The 23406-nt window shown below is 39.8% G+C and overlaps 2 protein-coding genes across 2 annotated transcripts; both read right to left on the bottom strand.

The window, feature by feature from the left end:
• Nucleotides 1-564: 564 nt before the first annotated feature.
• Nucleotides 565-3908, bottom strand: LOC143886144 (protein LHCP TRANSLOCATION DEFECT-like). The gene is made up of 2 exons (XM_077390101.1): nucleotides 3556-3908; nucleotides 565-963 (listed from the first exon to the last, which is right to left on the bottom strand). Exons 1-2 carry the CDS (start codon nucleotides 3826-3828, stop codon nucleotides 706-708), a joined length of 531 nt encoding a protein of 176 aa, XP_077246216.1. The 5' UTR covers nucleotides 3829-3908; the 3' UTR covers nucleotides 565-705.
• Nucleotides 3909-7291: 3383 nt separating this feature from the next.
• LOC143885859 (F-box/kelch-repeat protein At3g18720-like) lies at nucleotides 7292-8371 on the bottom strand. Its single transcript, XM_077389908.1, has one exon. The coding sequence runs from the start codon at nucleotides 8369-8371 to the stop codon at nucleotides 7292-7294; it is 1080 nt and encodes a 359-aa protein (XP_077246023.1).
• Nucleotides 8372-23406: the final 15035 nt, after the last annotated feature.

Raw genomic sequence — 23406 nt, 5'->3', positions numbered from 1 at the left:
TTAGTGTCAGAAACCAGGTTTTGTTTTGATTTCTTTTACAAACATATGAAGAAGAGTTTTTTTTACACTAAACCAAATAAAAAACACCCAAGGCACTGGAGACTCTGAGGACAAGTGAAGAGAAATGACCCATATGGAGTGTTAATTTCCTGAGCTGTTATAACAAAGCAAAACAATACATACCATTAAAATAAAAGCCTAAATTACCAAGTACAACATCATCAAATGGGAGAATAAAACCATAAATTTTGTGTAGTTTTAAACAACAAATCTAATGAAACTAAACCCATATGATTTCAGCTAATATCACCAACAAGGCATCCATGAGGACATGCATGTCCAACAAATCCAAAGAACACTTCAAATCTAATCCGAAGAGACCATGTGGGTCATAAACCTACGATTAGGCAGTCCTTTTTCACAATTTGCTTGTAGCCATGGGCTCCTCATCCCAGCTTAGAAGGTAAAAGGGATTCCAAACATCTTAGCCAACATAAACTAAACACAAACCTTTTCTCAAAGCATTTCATTCCTGAAGAAGCAGCAATTTCGAAATTCTGGCCCTTCCAAAATAAATGGAAACTTTGGTATTTACAGTGGGAATGTACGAGAAAATCTCAGCTACATTTTACGCAACAATAACTGCATGATACAAGATTAATCTCAAAAGAAGAAATAAAAATTCCTAACTATAGAAGCTGAAACTCATGCACTCTGAACAGAAAACCCAAGGATGAATTCCTTTATATCATCACTTTCTGCTCTATCAATTGCGGTCCTTCCATTGGCATCTTTGACACTGTAATTTGCTCCAGCTCTCAATAGCTCCTCAATTTTTGGTTTGTCGCCCTCCGAGGCAGCCATGATCAACAAGATATCTACTGGGTGTATGTTCTGTTTTAAGAGAGTTTCCATCTTATCGTATGATCCCTCAACAGCGAGCATCCCCATATAGTTGAAATACTGCAAAAGAGGAACACATTAGCTTCCATGAGAATGTTCCCATCATCAAACTGGACTCTTTTTGAAGTCATTTTCCCATGAGATATGGTAATTCCAATTTCTGTTCATTTATATTCTTCACTTAGAAAAATATTCCCTCCCCCCTCTCCCAACACCAAAATCGAGGACAAGGGTACAAACACAAGTATCCCATCTGTTACATTCGATTCGTATTTAGCAGTGATTTTCACTAGGGAAACTTACACCATTCTATCAACGCTTAGCTTAATCAAACTGATTTTCATGGTCTTTATATGGAGATAATAGGGAAATTGTTAGGAGTTCAGACAATAACAAAACTAATTAGAACAGGGTATGGTTAAACATAATACATATTCTACAAGCACCATATACCCGCATTGGTTTTGCCTCCACTTGATATACTGATACCTTGAGCTTATACAAGTATGACTATCCTTCTTAGTTTCAGCAAGTCTCTGTCCTTAAACAAGATAAATAAGCCAAAGAGTCCGCAAATGGAGAGGCGTACTCTTTGGCTAGGAGTGGGGTTAGGAGGTTGGAGTTAGAGTGGTTTGACTTCCTTCCTCCTTAAGAATTGTATTGTTTTTATTTTTTGTTGTATTGTTCTCTTGTATTTTTTGTTGGGGTCTATCTCCGCCCTCTTCCTTTCTTAATGAAATTATCCTTCCATTTCAAAAAAAAAATGATAAATAAGCATAACTACCAGGTGGTTTTCTCCAGAACAAATCAGTGGCTGCCTTATTTAAAAAAGAAGGTTCCCGCAGTTATACACATATGATGGACCAACGATTACTTACTGCAAATCTCAGTGTTCTTGAAATGTTGCTACAGTGAGCAAATAATTCAGAAGAGTTTACATTTATATAAGACCTCACGTATTGAACTACTGATTTACCAACAAATCAAGCAGCCATGGTTTCAAATTTACCAGAATCTCCGCAAATATGTCAACTTTGTAACTTTACCCTAGCTACGGTTTCAAGTTTAGCAATGACATACAAAAAGCAGTTTTTTTTTCTTTTTTGGAATGATAGGTGAGTATTATTTATTAGAAAATATTTTCCTCATTCACCTAACTCAGGCACATTAAACAGAGGAACATATATAACTTCAACTTGTTGTCAATATGTTATATTCTTGTGTTACACTATTATATGCTTCAGTCATCTCCCTGCAACATACAGAGACTATAAAATGTTCAACTCCACCAAATGAAGGAATTGTTGTAATTCCTAAACCAGTTTAGCATCAATGTTGATAAAATTCTATCACTGTGAGAATACTAATATGGGCACGAGTAGAGTGGCTCAGAGAATTGATGTACATTGTACCAAGGAAAGCAAGTGGGACTTTGCTGTAGTAATCCGCCAATCTTATTCAAGATAACCTACTAGGTATCTTTATTGTTGTCTATCTATTGGATTTCCTAGGCACTCCGCCACACGGAGGACATGAATAAAGCAACCAACCCTTCATAAACTGTTCCTTATTAGTTCATTCTAGAAATGTTAGCCCATGGACCTTCAAAGTGAATGTATCTGTTCCTAAGTTGGTTGACTACGCTGTTTAGATTCATAGTGCGCATATTTAGATTCAAAAACTCAGAGATGGAGAATTCTGATAAGCTAAATTTTACTTATAAAATCCAACAATGATACAACAGAAGTTTTCAAGAATTTAGACAGATCCAAACTACTCGAGACATTGACTAGACATTTGAATGAATACCACCAAAACTTACCATAGGAAAATTTCCAATAATTGAACAGAATTTTACTTAAATAAAACCTCCACAAAATCAGCATATTGAACCTCAAGCCCTAATTCATTTACCAGAAGTCTACATATCTGACAACCCAAAATCTCAACCGTTCTGATTATCCATTTTTCTTAATAAGCCCAAAATTCCTAATTTATTATAACCCACATCTCACTTTCCTGATTCGCCAAAATCAAAACCCTTCATTCAGAGCAAACAAAAAATGTCTCATTCTTTTCTTTACCAACCCATCTTCAGATAACTTCAAATCTCAGACCCCTGATTTCCCAATATCATAATGTTACGTGCCTGATTGGCCGTAACAGAAATAAACAAAAAGAAAATAGAAATTAGGGGGAGAGAGGTTGATTCGAGGCAACCGGACCTCCTAATGGCTCGATTAGAGAGGAACCATGACTCTCCTACAAAGTTTCTTTTGCCGTAAAATTATCTTCTTCCTCATTTCATTAGATGATAACATTTTAAATACAAATATATGCCACTTGGCACATGCATAATGCAACCACTACTAACAAAACCACCCAAACTGACTACCACTACTCGCATGACATCAACACCACTACTTAATAACCACACACCACTACCCACATTACATAGCACTACTAGTAACTACACACAACTAACACCACTAACATGCACATAACACATAACCCACATTTTCCTGACAACCCAGTTTACAAAAACCTTCAATGAACAAAACCCACATGTTAAAAATAACAAAAAAGAAAAAAAAAATCCAAAAGTAAATGAAGAAAACAAGAACAAAGAAGAAGAAATAAAAGAAAAAGAACCTGCTCAACATCGTCCCGATCAAAATCATCACGAGTCTGACTACCATAAATCCCGGCTCCTTCCGCATTGACTCCATTCTTTCCAAATCGAAACCAGCATTTAACTCGGGAACCAGAACTCGGAACTATTTTCATTCCGATTCTCCGAGCCTTGAACCAACCCAGGCTCTTCATAATCCCCATAAAAGGGGTTTTGAGCTTCCACGAAGATGAAGAAGAAGGAACAGTGGTGGATGGAAAGTAAAGATAGATAGCACACGGGATCGAAGCCATTATACTTCTTGCAGGGTTTCTTCTCTTAACCTTCCTTTTTCTTTCCAATTCAATACTTCCAAATATATGCTAAGAAGATAGAAAAAGGAAAGATATCGTAATCATTTCAGGGCGGTGATAAATTCATTTATCACCCCCTTCTATTACAATATTCACCCCCTATTTTTCAAAACGGACTACAGCTACGGGTGTCAATGGATCCAGACAGTCCGATGGATCGTCCGAATCCAAACGTGAATGAACGGGATCTAAACACATAAATAAGATCCATGGGCATATTTCGGATCATCAAATCTGGAATCCGAAAAATTTTAGATTGTGTATGGGCATCCACAGATGCCCATTGGATAGTCACGATCCGAAATGGTTTACAAAAATACCCTCCAAATTTTGTTAATCCTAACCATTCTATGAAGGGTATTTTGGTCTAAACCTCTCTTATCACTTAATGAATCGGATGAGAGTGCGATTTCACTCATTTCAGTCGTTTCATCTCATACTTAGGGGTGTCAATGGATCTAGAAGGTCTGATGGATCGTCCGAATCCGAACGTTAATGAATGGGATCTAAACTTATGAATAGGATCCATGGGCATATTTCGGATCTTCAAATCTGAGATCCAAAAAATTTCGGATTGTGTATGGGCACGCCACAGATGCCCATTGGATAGTCACGATCCGAAATATTTTGCCAAAATACCCTCCAAATTTTGTTAATACTAACCGTTCTATGAATGGTACTTTGGTCAAAACCTCTCTTATCACTTAATGAATCGGATGGGAATGCGATTTCGCTCATTTCATTTCATACTTTTACAAAGGAAAAGAGAGAGGGGTTTTAGGGTAATTTATTCGTTGATAATAGTTATACATTATATTTGTGTATGTAATTTTGATTAATTTTATTGTTTACAAGAATTATTATTATTCACATAGATAAATTTTTAATTCAGTTGAAGAAAATGCATAGAGACACACTAATAGTGGACTGTCATTCTAACTCTTTTTAAAAAAAAAATTTGTTTACTTAGCTTAGTGGGACATAATAGGACACTCCGATGGATGGTCCGAATTAAAATGGATCGTAATCATGACGTGGAAAGTAGGATCCGAAGAACAATCTGACTCCGACCCGACCGATAAGGAATTTGAATAGATCATGACTATAACGTAGGTGGATCCGACCCGAAGTGGATCCATTGACACCCCTACTCATACTTTGGCAAAGGAAAAGAGAGAGGGGTTTTGTTCTTTATGCATCATATTCTTTGATAATAGTTATACATTATATTTGTGTCTGTAATTTTGATTAGTTTTATTGTTTACAAGCGTTATTACACACATAGATTAAACATAGATAAATTTTTTAATTTAGTTGAAGAAAATGCGTAGAGACACACTAATAGTGGACTATCATTCTATCTCTTTAAAAAAAATTTAATTGTTTACTTATCTTAGTGGGACATAATAGGACACTCCGATGGACGGTCCGAATTAAAATGGATCGTGATCATGACGTGGAAAGTAGGATCCGAAGAACAATCCGACTCCGACCCGACCGATAAGGAATTTGAATGGATCGTGACTGTGACATAGGTGGATCCGACCCGAAGTGGATCCGTTGACACCCCTAACTACAGCCCACCCCATATGATGATCGAAACCGTCCATTTGATGGGCAACTGACCTAAAAATCATTGAATGATCCTAACCGTCCGATCTATAGAGGTTTGATTATATGGAGTTTCTCTCTACATCGAGGGGCTAGGATCATCCTATGGAAATGATTTTTGGGTACAACCTATTTACATTGTGGCCCATCAGATGGACGGTTTGGATCATCCTTTGGTATGGGCGGTAGAGTCCATTTTGAAAAATAAGGGGTGGATATTGTAATAGAAGGGACATGTTATAGTTAGAATCTTGGAAACTAAAATCGGCCTAAAAAGCAGGAAATAACTGGATAAGGACGACTTTAATTTCAAATCGAGATACACGTGTAACCCTCGCAAGACTAGAGAGAGGCGAGAAGATCTATGAATGAAAATGATCAATGAACACGTGGGACATGTGCTTGGTGGTCAGAACCGTTCATTGGAAGGGTCAGTGATCCAGTGGGCCCATTTGCAAGATCAAGGACTTAAACAACCACGGCTTGAAGAGATCTTAAAGTATGTTCTGTCATCGTGCTTGATCAAAGGTCTATGATTATCCGATAAAGTACTTTCTTTTAGGGAAATGTTATCAGCACTACTGCATTTTGATGAGGGCACTCCTCACTTTATTAAAGTACGGTACGGCGGGCACCATAAAATGATTCAAACCGTCCATTAGATGGGCCACAACCTAAATAGTTTGTGCCCTAAAAATTATTTCCATAGGTTGATTGTAACCCTCCAATCTATAGAGGGTTAGGATCAACCCTCTAACATTCAGATCAGAGGGTTAGGATCAACCTATGGAAATGATTTTTGCGGCACAAACTATTTAGACTGTGGCCCATCCAATGGACGGTTTGGATCATCCTATGGTGCGGGCCATACTGTACTTTTAATAAAGTGAGGAGTGCCCTCATCAAAATACAGAAGTGCCAATAACATTTCCCTTTCTTTTATCATGTTTGATCAATGCCACCTTGAATGCTCTCTCTCTCTCTCTCTCTCTCTCTCTCTCTCTCTCTCAGTGCTCATTTTGCTAGTAATCGTAGATAAACGCACTAAAATATTTGTTTTTTAATCTCAACCCTTCAAAAATGGGAACAGTGATTTGTGGGAGACACAATTAGTCACGACATAGGCCAAACAAGCCCAAATCTTATATGCAAATAATGGCTGTAAGTAATTTCAGAAGTTGTTTCATCTCTATTGCAACTAAGTGCAACACCCAAAATCAGCCTTGTATTTTTTGTGAAGGGCTAAGATTAATCTCACTAAAAGCATATTTTTTTAATCTTATTCCTTCACCAAAAAAAGGGTGAGAAGCTGATTTAAGCAATACACTTGGGCCATATTCGTTTCAGATTGTGACAGCCAATTGTGAGCTCTTGGCTCAAATTCTAAAATTAACAGGGCCTCAGTCAGGATGGAGGTGAAATAGTCTCATAGCTTCATGATTGCCAGTCACAATGGAGGTGAAATAATCTCACTGTTTTATATTTGTCTTAGTATTAGGCTTACAAAGTGGCCTTAGTGTCCCTACTAAAAAAGGATTAATTAATTAATTAAAAATAATCTAATTTGTAAATAGTATTCACTATTTGAGCTATCCAAAGAGAAAATCCAAAGAAAAAGGTAACCCTTAACAAATTACCAACTAGCACGAAAGGTAAGCAATATTCAACACCCAATACCAGGTAACCCAATTATCAAACCCATGAGGCTGGCCCGGACCTGCATGCTAATCGGATCCAAAATTACCTTCCGGATTCGGGTTATTCATTTCTCAGCCACTGACATCCCATAACCTCAATGACCCCATTTTAGGTTTGGTGAGGTTCCAACCCACGTGGGTTCAATCCATGTCGGGGTGCAGAAGAGTCCGAATTCAGGACGAGCCAAAACTACGTCCTTCTCCTCATTACGATAACCATACGAGCAACACATGCAGTTGGGCTGAAATCCTCCTACATAAATCCTCTTGTCCATCCCATTCCAAGAATTCAATGTAACATTAGATCCATTTGGGCCGAGAAACAACCACACTTCATTTTGTAGTTCCTTCACCTCGACCCAATTCGCCTGAGCAAACTTGTAGAGACACCGGAAAATGCCATAGCGAGCCCCAACTCCGGCAAATAGCTCTCCACCATATTCTACCAAGTAAGAGTCACAAATAGTTTGGCACTTGGAAGAACATATGATATTCCAAGAACCATTTTCGACACTGAACGCTCCTAAACGTCCGAATGAGTCCATGCAATAGAAGATCTCCCCACAGAAAATCGCATCCTGAACCATGCCGAATCTCATACCATGAAATGTGTAACTAGTCCATGTTTTCTGCTCAAATCGGCACACGTTAATTACGATTACGTTTGGATTGAAGCATTCGCCACAATCGCAAATGGCAGTAATTCTGCAATTCGGGGATGTGGGAGGGTTAATAAACGAGGCTGCGTCCATATAACCTTCTAGGTAAGGGAGGTCAATTTTCGCTCCGGTGAAGGTATTGTAGAAGAAAAGAGAAGAATTCACTCGAGCTAATAGTAGTAGCCACCCATGACGTGAAGAGAGGCATTTTGCTGAGCTGATCAATTTGGGGAACTTGGCTTGGTATAATTCTCTTGTTGATGGGTTGAAAAGGGCATGTTTGGTTTCTTTGTTAGAGAACAAAGTCTCGTAAAAGAGGAGTAGCCATGGCATTGGATTTGTGTCTCGGTTTTGGGACGAAGGGCATTTTGGGAGAGACGAGCGCCACCTTGAGCAAACTGCACGGAATCGAAGGTGATCTAGGAAAGAAAGGCATGGCAATATCATTTGTAAGAGTTCCTTTGGAAGCTCAGACCAACCTTTCACCATCTTTTTGTTTTGAATGGTGTCCTCCATTTTTTGAAGCTTGAGTGACTCAATAGATGTATTAAGTGTAGGAAAAAGGGAGAAACCCTTATTCTCTATTTCTGTAAAAAAAAAAAAGCGGGGGAAGAAAATGATTGTAAGACATTTATGATAGAAAAATTACACTGAGCAGAAACGATTGATAATTGGAATTTGTATATATGGAATTTCTATTTACAGGACGCCATGGTTTATAAACAGAACAGAAAAATTTTAAAATAAAGCCTGGTTAAAGAAGATTATTCTGAAAAACTGAGCTAAAATTTTAAAGAAGAAAAAAACTTGCGCGCACGAATGATCGTCAGAAAACCACCTGGCATTTAGACTCCAAGGTGGCTCTTGGCTCTCCGATGCTTGAGTCGGCAAAGGCAAAAGATATGAAGGTTGATCTTTCTAGGGGCTTAGCAAAAGCAATGAATAGTTTTGTGCCTTTGAGCCCTAGTCCTCCTTTTATAGAACAGTCCGGACCAACTGGAAAAGTTGCCTCCTCGGACTTTCATAATTAGCTGGGTTTCTTGAAAATCAAAGTTTCCAAAGTTGCCTCTTGGGACTTTCATGATTGGCTGGGTTTCATGGAAATCTGAGTTCCCCAAGTTGCCTAATGGGACTTTCTTGATTGGATGGGTTTTCTGAAAATCCATGTTTCCAAAGTTGGCTCGTGGGACATTCCTAATTGAATGGATTGCCTGGAAATCAGACTTTCCAAGTGCTTTCCAAGTTTATCTCTGATGGCTGTGTTTTGGAGCCGCAGGTTTACGCTTAGGTTTCCTAGGCCTTCCACAAGAGGCATGAAATTACCACATTGCCCTTGGTCTAATTTTGTCCGCATGCACGACATGTATGGTTCTGATTGGGTGCTGAGGTTTTTTTAAAAAGGACTTTCTATGAAGACAATGAATCGTAATGAAACCTCTTCAAACTTCAAAATTGCATGTAAGCCCTCATAATCTTCAAGATGGCTTTACCCTGCTGTAACCATTTTCAATGGTTTGGGAAAAAACCTCTATAAAAAATGAGGTGTCATTTGCAACGATTCAAGGTCTAGATATATTTGTCATTTTAGTAAAAAAGATAATGATATTTTTTCAAGGCTGTTAGGAAGCTTCCTTACATAAATGTATTTTCCTAACAACTCTCTAAAGTTTTGTGGAAGCATTATACAATTTGATGGTTGCCAAAGGTATTTTTTCCAAAGACCCTTTTTAAATTTGGAAGAATGGAGGTGAAAATAGATGATGTTAAGGAAACCTTTTCGATGCAGCGAGATGAGGAACGGGCTATGCCTCTCTCTTTGAGGTGAATTTGCATCTCTGCGGAAACTCATTCTAGTGCAGCAGATTTCTGAACACAATTACCCCAGAATACAACTGCCTGACGCACCATCTATCAATAAGAACTGCATGTTCGAAGAGATTCGAACCACACAAACACTTCAATTGCCCATAAAAATAAGTAAAGTATAAAAGAGGAGGAAGATAACGAAAGGACTGAAAGTTGAAAGGAATAACAGAGATCAAATTGAGAATAGAAAGGCTTTTGTTTGTTTTTCTATAGGTTGTGAAAAACACAAAGGAGTCTCTGGTTTTATAATCTAAAAACATCTGTTAAACATGAGACACCCCTTCAAAACACCCACTAGATCGTTTCGCATGCGTTACACATGAATGGTCACACAACACAAAATAATGGTGAAGATATTTTGATGTAGGTGGGAAAAATGTGCCCAATAAACTGCAAGAACTGCAGAGGTATTTACCCAGTAACGGCGGCGTTTTTCTTTTAGACGAATAGTAATAAAAATAAATTTAAGGGGAAGGGAAAAGGCTTTGGATCACACGTGCGGCCGGCTAGGCATGACAGGGCCAAGCGACGCGTTTGGTATAGCCAAAAGCCCAATAGGTCCACTTGGTGGCTCATGCACATAGGCCCCCTTCTTCATCCTCTCATTAGAAAGCACCTTTCCTCCACTTTCCAATGTGGGTCTATTCACTTTTGGTGGGAAGAGTAAAATCTCACGTTTCAAAAGCAAGACGGTAGATTTGTAAATAAAGCAAGCTTTTAGAAATACATGTAAATACCACCTTTTGTATTAAAATACCAAAAGATTTCATTTTTGTATTAAAATACCAACAAAAATTTCTACAACATTTAATCTAGGGAAATGATTTCAGCACAAACATGTTTTGATACATTCGTGCACCTAGCTTGTCTTTTAGTATTTAGAGTTGTAACAAGGTTATTATGATTCCCAAAAAGCACTTACAAGCCAATTAAATACTAAACGATAAGCTAGACCGCGCATGTATCAAAACATGGTTGTGCTGAAATCATTTCCCTTAATCTAAGACATGAATAACATGCAATAGATTTTTTCGAATTGTATATACTATATCTTAAATGGGATTGTGTAGACAAATTAGCAAAAGACCATTTTGGCTAACTTTTGAAGCAGATAACAGACAAATTTTAGCAGATTTGTCTTATTCATATTTAATTCATCTGGGGTGGCTCTTCTCTGCTGCAAAAGTGAGCATCAGAATGGCTTTTTGCGAAATTGCCTAGACAATCCACTAAAGTATGGTTGTACATCATAGGGGATTTGCTAGGGAATTTCAAGAAAGACATTTCACGGCTGAGTTTTGTATGAGAGAACAGCCACCTCAAATGAATTAGAAAAAATCTGCTGAAAGGTGAGCCTCTGCATTGAAATTGTGTCGAGTCAAACCGACCGAGTTGTCACTAAAAGAGGAATAATTACATTGTACGCAGTTAGAACTAGACTTTAGGGAGGGATGGTGAAAGAATCTCAAGGGAGAGAGGAAAATAATCATCAAAACAAAACCCAAGAAAATGAAATATTATTTGTCATTTTCGAATAGGTTTTAAATGTTAACCCCCCCCCCCCCCCCCAAACACACACACAATCCCCATCCCCTCTCCTCTCACGTAAGAGAATACTTCGAGACTTGTTCAAGGGACCAAGCAAGGGCAGATGCAAGCAATTTCTCACAGGTGTATGCCATAAGAAGATACAACCTATGAATGCCTTTTAACTAAATCGGCCATTCCCTTTCTCTTCTGCGGTTACGTTGCCATCCCTTTTTACCTCGAATAAGTGGTGAAACATTCGAATAAACATAAATGAATGAAAGTATGAAGGTATTTTCGTGCAATGGCACCCTCCATTCTCAATTCCAATCTAGGATGTTGCATCGTTTTTGTAGCTACATCTAGGTCACAACCTGAAATAATTTCAGACCTTAGGATATGGATCCAATGGACACGGTTCGGATCCAGTTCTTGTGCCCAAATCATGTCCATTAATGTTTGGATCTTTTAGATCCATTGGAACTTACCCATAGCTCTACGACTCCTTATTCAAATCTTTCCAATCCCAAACTTCTTTCCTTCTTCCACGATGAAGCGATGAACTAAAACACTTAATTTCTGACCTTAGGATATGGATCCAATGGACACGGTTTGATCCAATTGTTGTGCCCTAAATCTTGTCCATCAATGTTTGGAACCTTTGGATCCATCGGGTCTTGTGTGTCCATTGACACCTTTATCTACTACTCATTCCTTAAAAATCTAACCAATCCCTAACGATGAAGAAATGAAATGAACACTTATATCGATAGAAATCTCTTACTAGTCATCCATCCAAGATTCAAGAAAAGAAAAAAACCTCGGCTTAATCTTTTCTTTCTCTTGGCGTTTTAGAAGTCACGTTTCAAACGCTCAAACCAAAATAGACACACAAAAAATGCTTAAGAACATTAAAAATAAAAAGAAAGGTGTGAATAATGGTAAGAAAATAAAGAGAAAGTATACCTCGTATGGGAAATTCGTGCCCATCATATCTCCTCGAAGCACACAGAGTAGAAACTCTGGCAAGGATACCGAACAAATCACAAAATATAAGACGGGAGAAAGAGATCTATTTTAATACTAATAAAAGAGACGGCCACCCATCATATAAATTCTCTTAATAAAAACTCATGGACCCTCCTTTTCAAAAAAAACTCATGGACCCAAACAATAAAAAAAGGAAAACGAGAGTAAAAGAAAACCATATACCTCACGCAAAATCCGGCTACCATATCTTGCAAATCTCCATACAACCAAGAAAAATAAAACACCATATATAGAAAGAGAGAGAGAAGAAGAAAAAAGAACATATATATATATATATATATATATATATATATATATATATATATATATATATATATATATATATAGAAAGAGGGAGATTTAGAGAGAGAGAGAGAGAGAGTTGCATACATGCATCTTTTTAATGTTAAAAAGGTCGAAATGTATGCCAAAATAGAAAAGAGGACACGTTTTATCCTTTATTATTTGAATATGGTAAATTAAAATTTGGTTTTCTCGTCATTTAGACCTTCATCTTAGGCCAAGAGAATCACAAGATTGCCACCTCAAAATTCAAATTATGTGATAGATATGCCTTTATTTATTTCACAACGAACTTTGGGTGGAAATGACTAAAAACCCAACTTTCATATGACATTTTTGGTATTCAAGGGCAAAAAACGGTCAATTTAGAGTCGAAGCATTCTGGCACAAGTTTCCTATCTACTGTATTTTACTATTTTAAGAGAGAAACATAAAAATCAAGTGATAAATGTCTGTGCCCAGAGAGAGAAAGAGAGAGAGAGAGAGAGAGAGGTAATTGTGTTTCGCTATTTTTTATGGTGGAAAGATGTTACGAACCCGAATCGGTTCATACCGTGATTGATCTTCTTAGAGGGAAGATCGGCCTCTTGATCCACTTCGACGGAAAGATCAGTCCTCCTTTGTGCTAAAAATACACAATTATAAGATAATTTCTTCATTCATTGATTCCACTACAGTAGCATGTGTTTATTATAAAGCACTTCAAGATAACATAGAAAGATCTAGAAAGATCTTATGATAAATATAAAAATAAATAAATAAATATTATACTAATCTAAATTAATATTCTAATCTATCAAGCTACTAAATATATCAAATCTTACTAGATCTAATCTTATTCTCTAAAATAAGAAAGTAATTTATTCCATTCTAAATGGGACTCATCTAGGCACGTATCATTCCACCCCTCTTGAAATCAACCTTGTCCTCAAGGTTAGAGATTACGAATTGGATGGTGAAAAATGAAATATTGTATCCCTTTCTTCCTCTCTTCGTCTTGTAATTACTCATCATTATGCATGCCGTCATCAAGAGTTTAGACCACTCCATTTTAAAAGTGTTATCATCGGGCCTTTTGTCAAAGCTCTTTCGTTGCGTTTTTTTTTTTTTTAAATGGTTTGGATGGTGATGCACAGATGGTTGTGGGCGAGGATCTTTACGTTGGCGTTGGACGGGCCGAGATGATTGACGGATTTTCCGGCGACGAACACGACGACGCTGAAAATCAACGACGACTTTCTTTTGTGGTTTCTTCGGTTTTTCTTCTATATTCTTTCTTTCTCCGGTATTTTCTCCTCTTTTTCTTTTTCGTCTTTTCTTTTCCATCGTGCAAGACTTCTGGATCGCCATGTCGATTTTGTTCAAGCCTTCCACAAATTGTCGTTGACATTCCTTCAATTCCAAAACAAGTATTTTGATCTTATGAAAATCTTCACGCATCGAATCCAAAATCTCTGAAGACATAGCCATGGCACATGATTTGAAAATAAAGTTTCATCAACACTTGGTAGCTAATCGCAAGACGAAGAGAAGAAAGGGAGCGAGAAGGAAAAGAAAAAGAAGATGGAAGAATTTTGAAAGGTTCTGTGCAAATCTGACGAGCCACCGCTTAATCTCCAACCTTGAGGACAAGGTTGATTCCAAGAGGGGTGGAATGATACGTACTTAGATGGGTCCCACTTAGTAGAATATGTTAATTAGATATTTTAGTGAATAAGATCATATCTTAATATATTTAGTAGTTATGTTAGATTAGGATACCTACTTAGATTAGGATAATCTTTACTTGGCTATTTCTATTCTTATCATAAGATCTTTCTATGTTTATCATTTTCTGTGTTTATTTGTAAGTGCTTTATATAAGCTGATGCTAATGTTAATGAAAGGAATGAAGAAATTATCTTATAATTGTGTCTTTTTAGCACAAAGGAGGACTGATCCTTCCCTCGAAGTGGATCAAGAGGCCGATCTTCCCTCTAAGAAGATCAATCACGTTACGAACCGATTCAGGTTCGTAACAATTGGTATCAAAGCGGTTGATCTTACGCCATGCCTATATCTTCGGAGATTTTGGATTCGATGCGTGAAGATTTTAAGAAGATCAAAACACTCGTTTTGGAATTGAAGGAATGGAATCGACAATTTGTGGAAGGCTTGAACGATATCAGCATGACGATCGATAAGTCTTGCACGATGAAAAGAAGAAGAAGAAACAGAAAAAGAAGAGAAAAGAAAGATGGAGAAAGCAAGAAGATAGAAAAAAATTTGAAAAAGCCACAAAAGAAAGAAGATAGAAGAGATGTAGAGATGACGGAAATCCAAAATCTCTGTTAAAAACAAAGTTTGACAGGAAAATATCTCCCTTTCTTCTTGAATGAAAATTATCCCTAAAACTTAGCATCTGATATCCATAAAATCCCCTATTAAAATCTGTAAGATAACAAGCTAAAATCTTCAATTTCTATCTACTCCTATAAAATCCCCCAAAATTTGCATGATAACTCCTACAAACTCTCACGGAATAGTTTGCTTGAATTTTGCTTCTTATTCGTCAGAATAAATGATGTTGTTGACATGGCATATTGACGACGTGGCAAGCCAAGCCGTACAACATGCTGCTAGAGAGAGGGGGGGGCTACCCTTTGGCTGATCATGATAGTTAGAAGGACACTAAATTGAATCTCCAATGGTGAAAATTTGCAACAGTTGGCCTATCTAATAATCAATAATGGCTTTACCTTTTGGCTGATCATGTGATTTGCTAGGGAACTTGAAGCGAAGGCATTTCCACTATTTCCACCGACTTTTATAATGGCTTTCTATGAAGAGATTGAATTGTAGTGAAACCTCTTCAAACTTGAAAATTGCACTTAAGACCTTATAATCTTCAACATGGCTTTACCCTTTCAACAATTTTGGAAAAAATATCTAAGGAAAATGAGGGTGGGAATTGACAAAAAGACAATGGATATTTTGTCAATAAAAACTTGTAATTAATTTATTGTGTAGCTTATTAAGGAGGGCTGTTAGGAAGCTTCCTGACATAGGTTTGTATTCCTAACAGCACTCAAAAGGTGGCTGTTCTATCATGCAAAATCCAGATTTTACATGTGAGAACAGCCACACATGTTTATTTTTTGTAAATTTTTGTTCCCTAGATTTGCAATTGAAAAGCCTCGGCTGGCCAGCAACTTGTGCCCTTGCTCTAAGATCTCAGTTTGTTGAGGCTCAACCAATAGCCTATGGTTGTTGTTGGTGTGCCAGTTGCTGGTCATAATCCCTAAAACTAGAGGTTAAGGGACTTGAAGTAAAATAAAGAGATAAGAGACGAGAGGCTGCGATATCAACTAAATTCATTTAATTCATACGAGGTGGCTGTTTTATCATGCAAAAGCCAGCTATGAAATGGCTTTTTGTGAAGGTGCCTAGTAAATCATATGTAGATGTGCATATTTGGTAATACCATATGGGTGTGTTTTTAGCAGGTAGCTCGTAATGGGTGAGGGAGTATATAAGCTAAACCCTTTATTCCGGGAAGTACTTACGAAAAGACACCAACGAAGCCCCTTGGTAGGAGGGCAAAACCCTTTGTAGCCCAAAACGAGCTATTATTGGAATCTCTCTCCCTCTCTCTCTCTCTCTCTCTCTCCATCCCTTCTTTGCATTCTTCCATTGATCATCATCTTCTACATTGAATCCATCATCTTCTCTGTGGATTTTCATATTTTACTGTTGTCCTAGACAAGACAACCTTATGGAAGCTAAGTTCAGGGAGCGTGTTGAGCATGGTTGAATCCGGTTACGAATCATGTCAAATGGTTTCTAATCAGAGAAGGGTTTCACAAAACTAAAGAAAATGAAAAGAAAACTTAAAAATCATGGGTTATAGCCATGGTTTTAAATTTCGACCGAAATCCGAAATTTTGGGTTTCAGTGGGGATCGACACCAAAACAGCTAATACCCGAAATGGTACTTTAATTATTTCACCGAAATTTAGAGAATATAGGTAGAGATTTCGGTTTCTTGCAATTTCGGTCTGAAATTTTAGGAAAAAATAATATTTTATTCATTATTTAATATTTCCCTGAAATTTCGATAATTTCGGCCGAAATTTCAGGCGGTATAAAAAATGGCTATTTTGATTTCGTCAGATTTCAAACGAAATTTCAAAATTTCGGTTAAAATTTCTATTTTGGTGGGGTGCGAAACCGGTACCGAAACCGAAATTTAAAATCATGGTTATAGCTCTACAATGCCTTCAAATTACAAGCAATTATTTAGTCTAGTCGTGAAAAAGAAAAAGTGTAAAATATAGTAAAACACAAGGGCGTGTTTGGCAACCATTTTAAAATTGTTTCTCCCAGTTTTGTTGGTTTAGAGAATGTGAAAAGTAACAAAATGCTAAAAATGCAGGAAAGTTAGTCCGGCAAACACGACCCGCCAAGTCCGTTTATGCTTTTTAAGTGAGTAAAGGATGAGATTCTGTGGGGCAACTCGGAGTCGCTTCCGTAGATTCTCATTAATCCAATTTTACAGGGAAGAATGAGAAGACTTGTTGAACACTCCCTAAATAAACGAAAAAACTCAAATCAAACAATGTAAGATCAACCATTCGAGTGCACATACATGTCATATGATTGTTGCGGTCGAAATCTGTGAACGGCTGAGCCGGAGGTGAAGAGTGAGTGGCCGGCCTTGATTTTGACCTACGCACACGAGCAAACAATTAGAAGACCAACCTGGAGGGGGGTTCTCCAGGAAGGCCCTCTGATGCTTAAGTCAGTGACAACAACAGATAAGGAAAACTCAATAGAAAATGGTAAGTTTTGGGAATCATGTCCTTTACCTTTTGGATTTTCCCCTATTTATAGTGGTTGAGTGTGTTAGGGCTAATCTGTAATTTCCCTTGTGGTATGATTACCATATTACCCTTGTGCGGGTGGCAATGAGCCATAAATACCACTTTTTGCAGGGGTCCTTTGTTGACCATGGGGATACTACTTTGAGACCCTTTCCACACTTTGAGGCCCTTTGACACGTGGAGCCTACCGATTAGACAGTTATTGTTACCCTCATCAGTTGCCCCCCCCCCCCCCCACTCCTTCAGGCCATTTTGAGGTCTAGGGGAGTGTAGTTTTTCTGGTAGTTTTCGGCAAGTTGGCTCTCAGGTAGCCTTTTTGTTGCCATTTTTAGGGGAGGTCGGTCGGTGGATCTTGGTTGACCTCTTTCAGCCGACCCCTCTCTCCATCTCTTTTTTTTTTTTGGTAGATCGGTTGAGAGGTATTGGACGACATCATTCAGCCGATCTCTTTTAGTCAATCCCTTTTTGGACGGCCTCCCGCCATTGTATCGCGTGGAGATCGGTTGGCATCTTAGACAATCTCTTTTTTGACGATCTCTTTTTAGCCGATCTCTTTTCGAATGGCCTCCCGCCATTGGATCATGTGGAGATCGGTTGGGATCTTATATGATCTCTTTTTAGCCGATCTCTTTTCGGACGGCCTCCCGCCATCGGATCAGGTGGAGATCGGTTGGGATCTTATACGCTCTCTTTTTAGCCTATCTCTTTTTGGATGATCTCTTTCTAGACGATCTACAACTTAGATTTTCAGGAACTTCTCAGACGCTGCAAAATATAGAGGTCGGCTAGATTTTCAGACGTCCACTTTATTGGATGTCCTCCAACCGTTGCACTGCGAGGAGATCATTCAGACTATCTCTTCACGGACGAATTACAACTTAGGATTTTCAGGAATCCCTCAAACGTTGCGAAATATGGAGGTCGGCTGGATTTTCGTACGACCTCTATATTGGAATTCCTCCAACCGTTGCACTGCGAGGAGATCCGCGCTTGATTCGGACGATCTCTTCACGGACGAACTACAACTTAGGATTTTCAGGAATCCCTCAAACGTTACGAAATATGGAGGTCGCCTGGATTTTCGGACGACCTCTGTATTGAACGTCCTCCAACCGCTGCACTGCGAGGTGATCGGCGATTTATTTGGACGATCTCTTCACAGACGAACTACAACTTAGGATTTTCAGGAATCCCTCAAACGTTGCGAAATATGGACGGCGGCTGGATTTTCGGACGACCTCTATATTAGACGTCCTCCAACCGTTGCACTGCAAGGAGATCGGCGCTTGATTCAGACAATCTCTTCACGGACGAACTACAACTTTGGATTTTCAGGAATCCCTCAAACGTTGCGAAATACAGAGGTCGCCTGGATTTTTGAACAACCTCTGTATTGGACGTCCTCCAACCGTTGCACTGCGAGGAGATCGGCTCTTTTTCGGACGATCTCTTCACGGACGAACTACAACTTAGGATTTTCAGGAATCCCTCGAATGTTGTGAAATATGGAGGTCGACTGGATTTTCGGATGACCTCTGTATTGGATGTCCTCCAACCGTTACACTACGAGGAGATCGGCACTTTATTCGGATGATCTCTTCATGGACGAACTATAACTTAGGATTTTCAGGAATCCCTCAAACGTTGCGAAATATGGAGGTAGGCTGGATTTTCGGACGACCTCTTTATTGGACGTCCTCCAACCGTTCTCTTGCGAAAAGTAGCGGGTCTCCCGAGGGCATTAATGGTGATGGGAGTCGAGACGTGACGGTTCATAGTCCGCCAATTGTGTTACGACATGTGGAATGCGCCCATTCATGGAGTCGAAGAGACGTGATTTATGGCCTCGATCTAAGCTCTGCGGTTATATAAGGCTTGGGTAATTCCTCATTTTTCACCGTTGCTCATTTCTGTCTCAAGTTTTTACTCGAAGGAGCCTCGCTTGGAGTTCGGCCACCATTTCGGTTTTTGGGATAAAAAACCCTTTCTTCTCTCCTTTTCGATAGGTATACTCTGATTTGGATCGTCATAGTGCTTATCTTTTATTTACTTCTTTCATTTTAGTAATGTCCAACGTTCCAAAGTCTGTTCTGCTCCCTAGGGGGCGGATTGCGAAGGAGGTTGGGGCCGGTCCTTCAGATTTGGCTGTAGTGCGGGGCGAGTTAGAAGGTCCCAACTTAATATGGTGAGCGGACATGCACTTGTTTGCCCGACGTTTGTGTATATGTAGAGACCTTGAAGGGTGGTTTTAGGTTTCCAGTCCACCATTTTATCGTCGAAGTTTTGTCCTTTTACGGCCTTGCCCCGACCCAAGTGGTTCCGAACTCCTAGCGGGTGCTTATAGGTTTCATTTTTATTATGAAGCGGAGAGGTCAGAAGCCCACTCTTAGTTTGTTCCGCCAATGCATTTCTTTGAAGAGGCATAAAGAATACGGTTGGATGTATTTCAGCCAAAGGATTGGCGTGAAATTGATATGTGGGATGCCCTCTTCCATTCATGGATGGAAGAATAAGTACTTTTTTGTCCGTTCTAGGACGAACTGGACTTTCAGTACGAGGTGGAGGGATATGTATATAGATGAAATCAACATTCCCCCTCAATTGAGTCCGGCCGAAGCGGAGATCTTGGACGACCTCTGTAACGAAGAATCGGTCGATTGGAAAGAGTTCATAGTTGAGAGAATGTTGAAGTGGTGCGGGGTTAGCTCCGCCACTAATGAACGTGAGTCCCTGTCTGAGGGTGGACTTACAACTTAGGAAAATTTTCTTCCTTTTTACTCTGTTTCTCATTTTCTCCCTCGTTTTTGCAGAGATGAATGCTGCTGACCGAGCTGGGGTGAAGAAGGCTCTGAAGAAGAGGAAATATGTGGCTACGACCTCTCCTCACCCGACGAGGCAGGCACCGCGGCTTGCTCGTCCTACTCCAGTTCAGGTTCCAACCTTAGGGGTCCTTGGCCGTGCAACTACAGCGGGGAAGTCTCCGGCAGGGCTCTCCACCTTTCTGCAGTCACAGCGTGAATCTGGGGCCCGGGGAAGAGGGCTTCCCGAAGGATCTGTGATATTGGCCCAACCGGCTACCGCGGCTCAGTCCTCTCGCTATCTTCTGAAGGAGTTCGACGACATGTACAATCCGGACTGGACCGTCCGGTCAAAAGACACCAATATCGGAGACACCTTCGTGGCCTACAAGATTGTCTCTAAGGCCCAGCTTCCGCAAGACGTCTCTATGGTGAGGCACCAGCCGGTGGACGCTCTCCAGAGGGGATGGGCCTCATCCATTTATAACGTAAGTTGTACCTCGGCTTATTTTCTGGTTTGTTCATGCTAGTATGCTCCTTTGTATGACTTCCTTTTGTGCAGGCGATGGTCTATGTTGGTGCAATGATGGACCAGTCTTTTTTGGTCGGTGACACCATCACCGACCTTAATAACAATGTTGCTTCGTTGGAGTCTACCAAATAGAAGCTTTTGGGTGATATTAAGGTCCTTGATGAAGCAAATAAGAAGCTCAAATCCAACCTTCAGGAGGCAGTCGACAAGACTGCTTGGGACAAGGAGAAGATGACAAAGCTTCTCTTGTGAGCCGAAGCGGCTGAGGCAAAGAGGATTGGGAGGCCTAGGTTGGAGCGGATGCCGTGGAGTTGTTCAAGGCATCAGAGGAGTACAAAACTGCTATGTACGATTTCAATACCCTTTCGTACGAGCAGGGCTTCGCCGACTGTAAGAGGAAGGTTGAAGAGAAATACACTAATCTTGGGCTAGTGATCGATGATGTCTCTATTTCTGAAGATGAAGGCGACGAACAGGACGGCAATGGCCAGGACGACAGAGGCCAAGGCAGAGACGAGGAGGTCACCGACTCCGCCCCTCCAGTCCATGAAATCGACCCCTGAGCCGTTGTGCTGGGCTCCTGTTTATGTTGCTTCATTTTCCTTCCCCTTGTAATTCGGCCATGAAGCCCATTTTGTATCTTTCTAGATAATCAATGAAAAAGACCCTTTGTTCCAAATTTGGTTAAGTCTTAGTTCGTTGATCTTTTTGTATGTTTTAGAATTTTATATTCTGGACAACCTTCTTCCTTTATACGAACTACAACTTGGGATTTTAGGGAATCCCTTAAAAGTTGCGTCATAAGAAGGTCGGTTGGATTTATGGACGACCTTTGATAAGACGTCCCCCAACTGTTGAGCATTGGAGAGGTCTTCCTTGACGTGGACGACCTTCCTTCGTACGGACTACAACTTGGGATTTTAGGGAATCCCTTAAAAGTTGTGTTATAAGAAGTTCGGTTGGGTTTCTGGATGACCTTCCATAAGACGTCCCCCAACCATTGAGTTGTGGAGGTTGTCCTTGACATGGACGACCTTCCTTCGTACGAACTACAACTTGGGATTTTAGGGAGTTCGTTAAAAATTGAGTCATAAGGTCGGTTGGGTTTCTGGACGACCTTCCATAAGACGTCCCCCAACTGTTACGTTGTGGAGAGGTCGTCCTTGACGTGGACGACCTTCCTTCGTACGAACTACAACTTGGGATTTTAGAGAATCCCTTAAAAGTTGCGTCATAAGAAGGTCGATTGGGTTTCTGGACGACCTTTCATAAGACGTCCCCCAACCGTTGAGCTTAACGATGATCTTGGTATCTCATTGTATATAAACAGGATTTAAAACAAAGTTCTGAACAAGAAAGTGAGACAAGATCTGAGTGGCCATTTTCATTAATAAGATAAACCGGGTCGCAACTGGGTCATTAAACCGACTTCTTCTTTCTCATCTATTGATAGAACCTTTCGAGGTTCTTAGAATTCCAAGCATGGGGGAGCGAATGGCCATCCAGTGTTTCCAACCAGTAGGTCCCCTGTCTTATGATCCTTGTGACTTTGTAGGGGCCATCCCAGTTTGAGGTGAGCTTCCCTACCTTGGTTGGTTGTGATATAGCGGCCCGCCTTAGGACCAAATCCCCAACCCAGTAAAGTCTTTTGGTTGTGATATAGCGGCCCGCCTTAGGACCAAATCCCCAACCCAGTAAAGTCTTTCTTTCACCTTTGTGCCCTGGTACCTTGCTACTCTTTGGTGGTGCGCTACCATTCTGATCCCTGCTCTTTCTCTTGCTTCCTCCAACAGATCGAGGTTTGTCCTCAGCTGTGGATCCCCGATCTCGAGGCGCCCGAGGGGCCTCTTGATCTCCACACGAAGTCGGAGAGCTCCGCTGCGGCTCTCTCAAAGTAGTGCCCTCATAGCATAAGTCATGGCGGATACGATACCTCTTGATTTGGAGTAGAACTCGAAACCAAGACGTGCCTAAATATAAAGAAGAGTCGTCATCCAGGGATTAAGACCCTTGAACCCATAAAATACTCTATTGCAACGGATAACCAGAGATGAAAAACGTACATGCCTGGTTACGAGTGGGGAAAGTGTTAGGCACCCCACTCGCCCAAGCAAACTCATTCTCTTATGCCATTTTTATTATTTTTGAAGGATTTTGGGCAAAAATCATGAATTGGGACCCGGCATCCCCGAGAAGAACGACCTATCTAAGCATGCATGACCCGGGGACGGGCAATCATATCAAAAGAAAATGAAAAAGCATCCATGTCCTACGGAGGGTTGATATCAGTATCACATGACATTGGAATGAACACTAGAATCCGCCATCTCCTCCTCTCAAAATGAAATATATATAATGATGAGTGCGTACATCAGAATATCCTCACATCACTCGTGAGGAGGCAGAGAAGACTAGTGCTAATCCAATACCAGATAACCCTGTTATCTGTCTCCACTAATCCTAACTCATTACATCTAATCCTAACTCATCACGTCTAAGGAAGCAGCAAACAACCACATGCATAGCTACAGCTAAGCAGATAATGGCAGATATAATGAGCAAATATAATGAGATAAGATAAGCAGGTAATAAAATAAGCAGATAACTTGAAAATGCAATGCTAGGCCCAAGTAT

The sequence above is a fragment of the Tasmannia lanceolata genome, unplaced genomic scaffold (genome assembly GCF_043159265.1).
Source record: "Tasmannia lanceolata isolate RefF3 unplaced genomic scaffold, GAP_Taslan_0.1 ptg000011l, whole genome shotgun sequence".
Classification (NCBI taxonomy): domain Eukaryota; kingdom Viridiplantae; phylum Streptophyta; class Magnoliopsida; order Canellales; family Winteraceae; genus Tasmannia; species Tasmannia lanceolata.
Note: the sequence above shows the minus strand (reverse complement) of the source record. Positions and strands in the feature narration are given on the sequence as shown.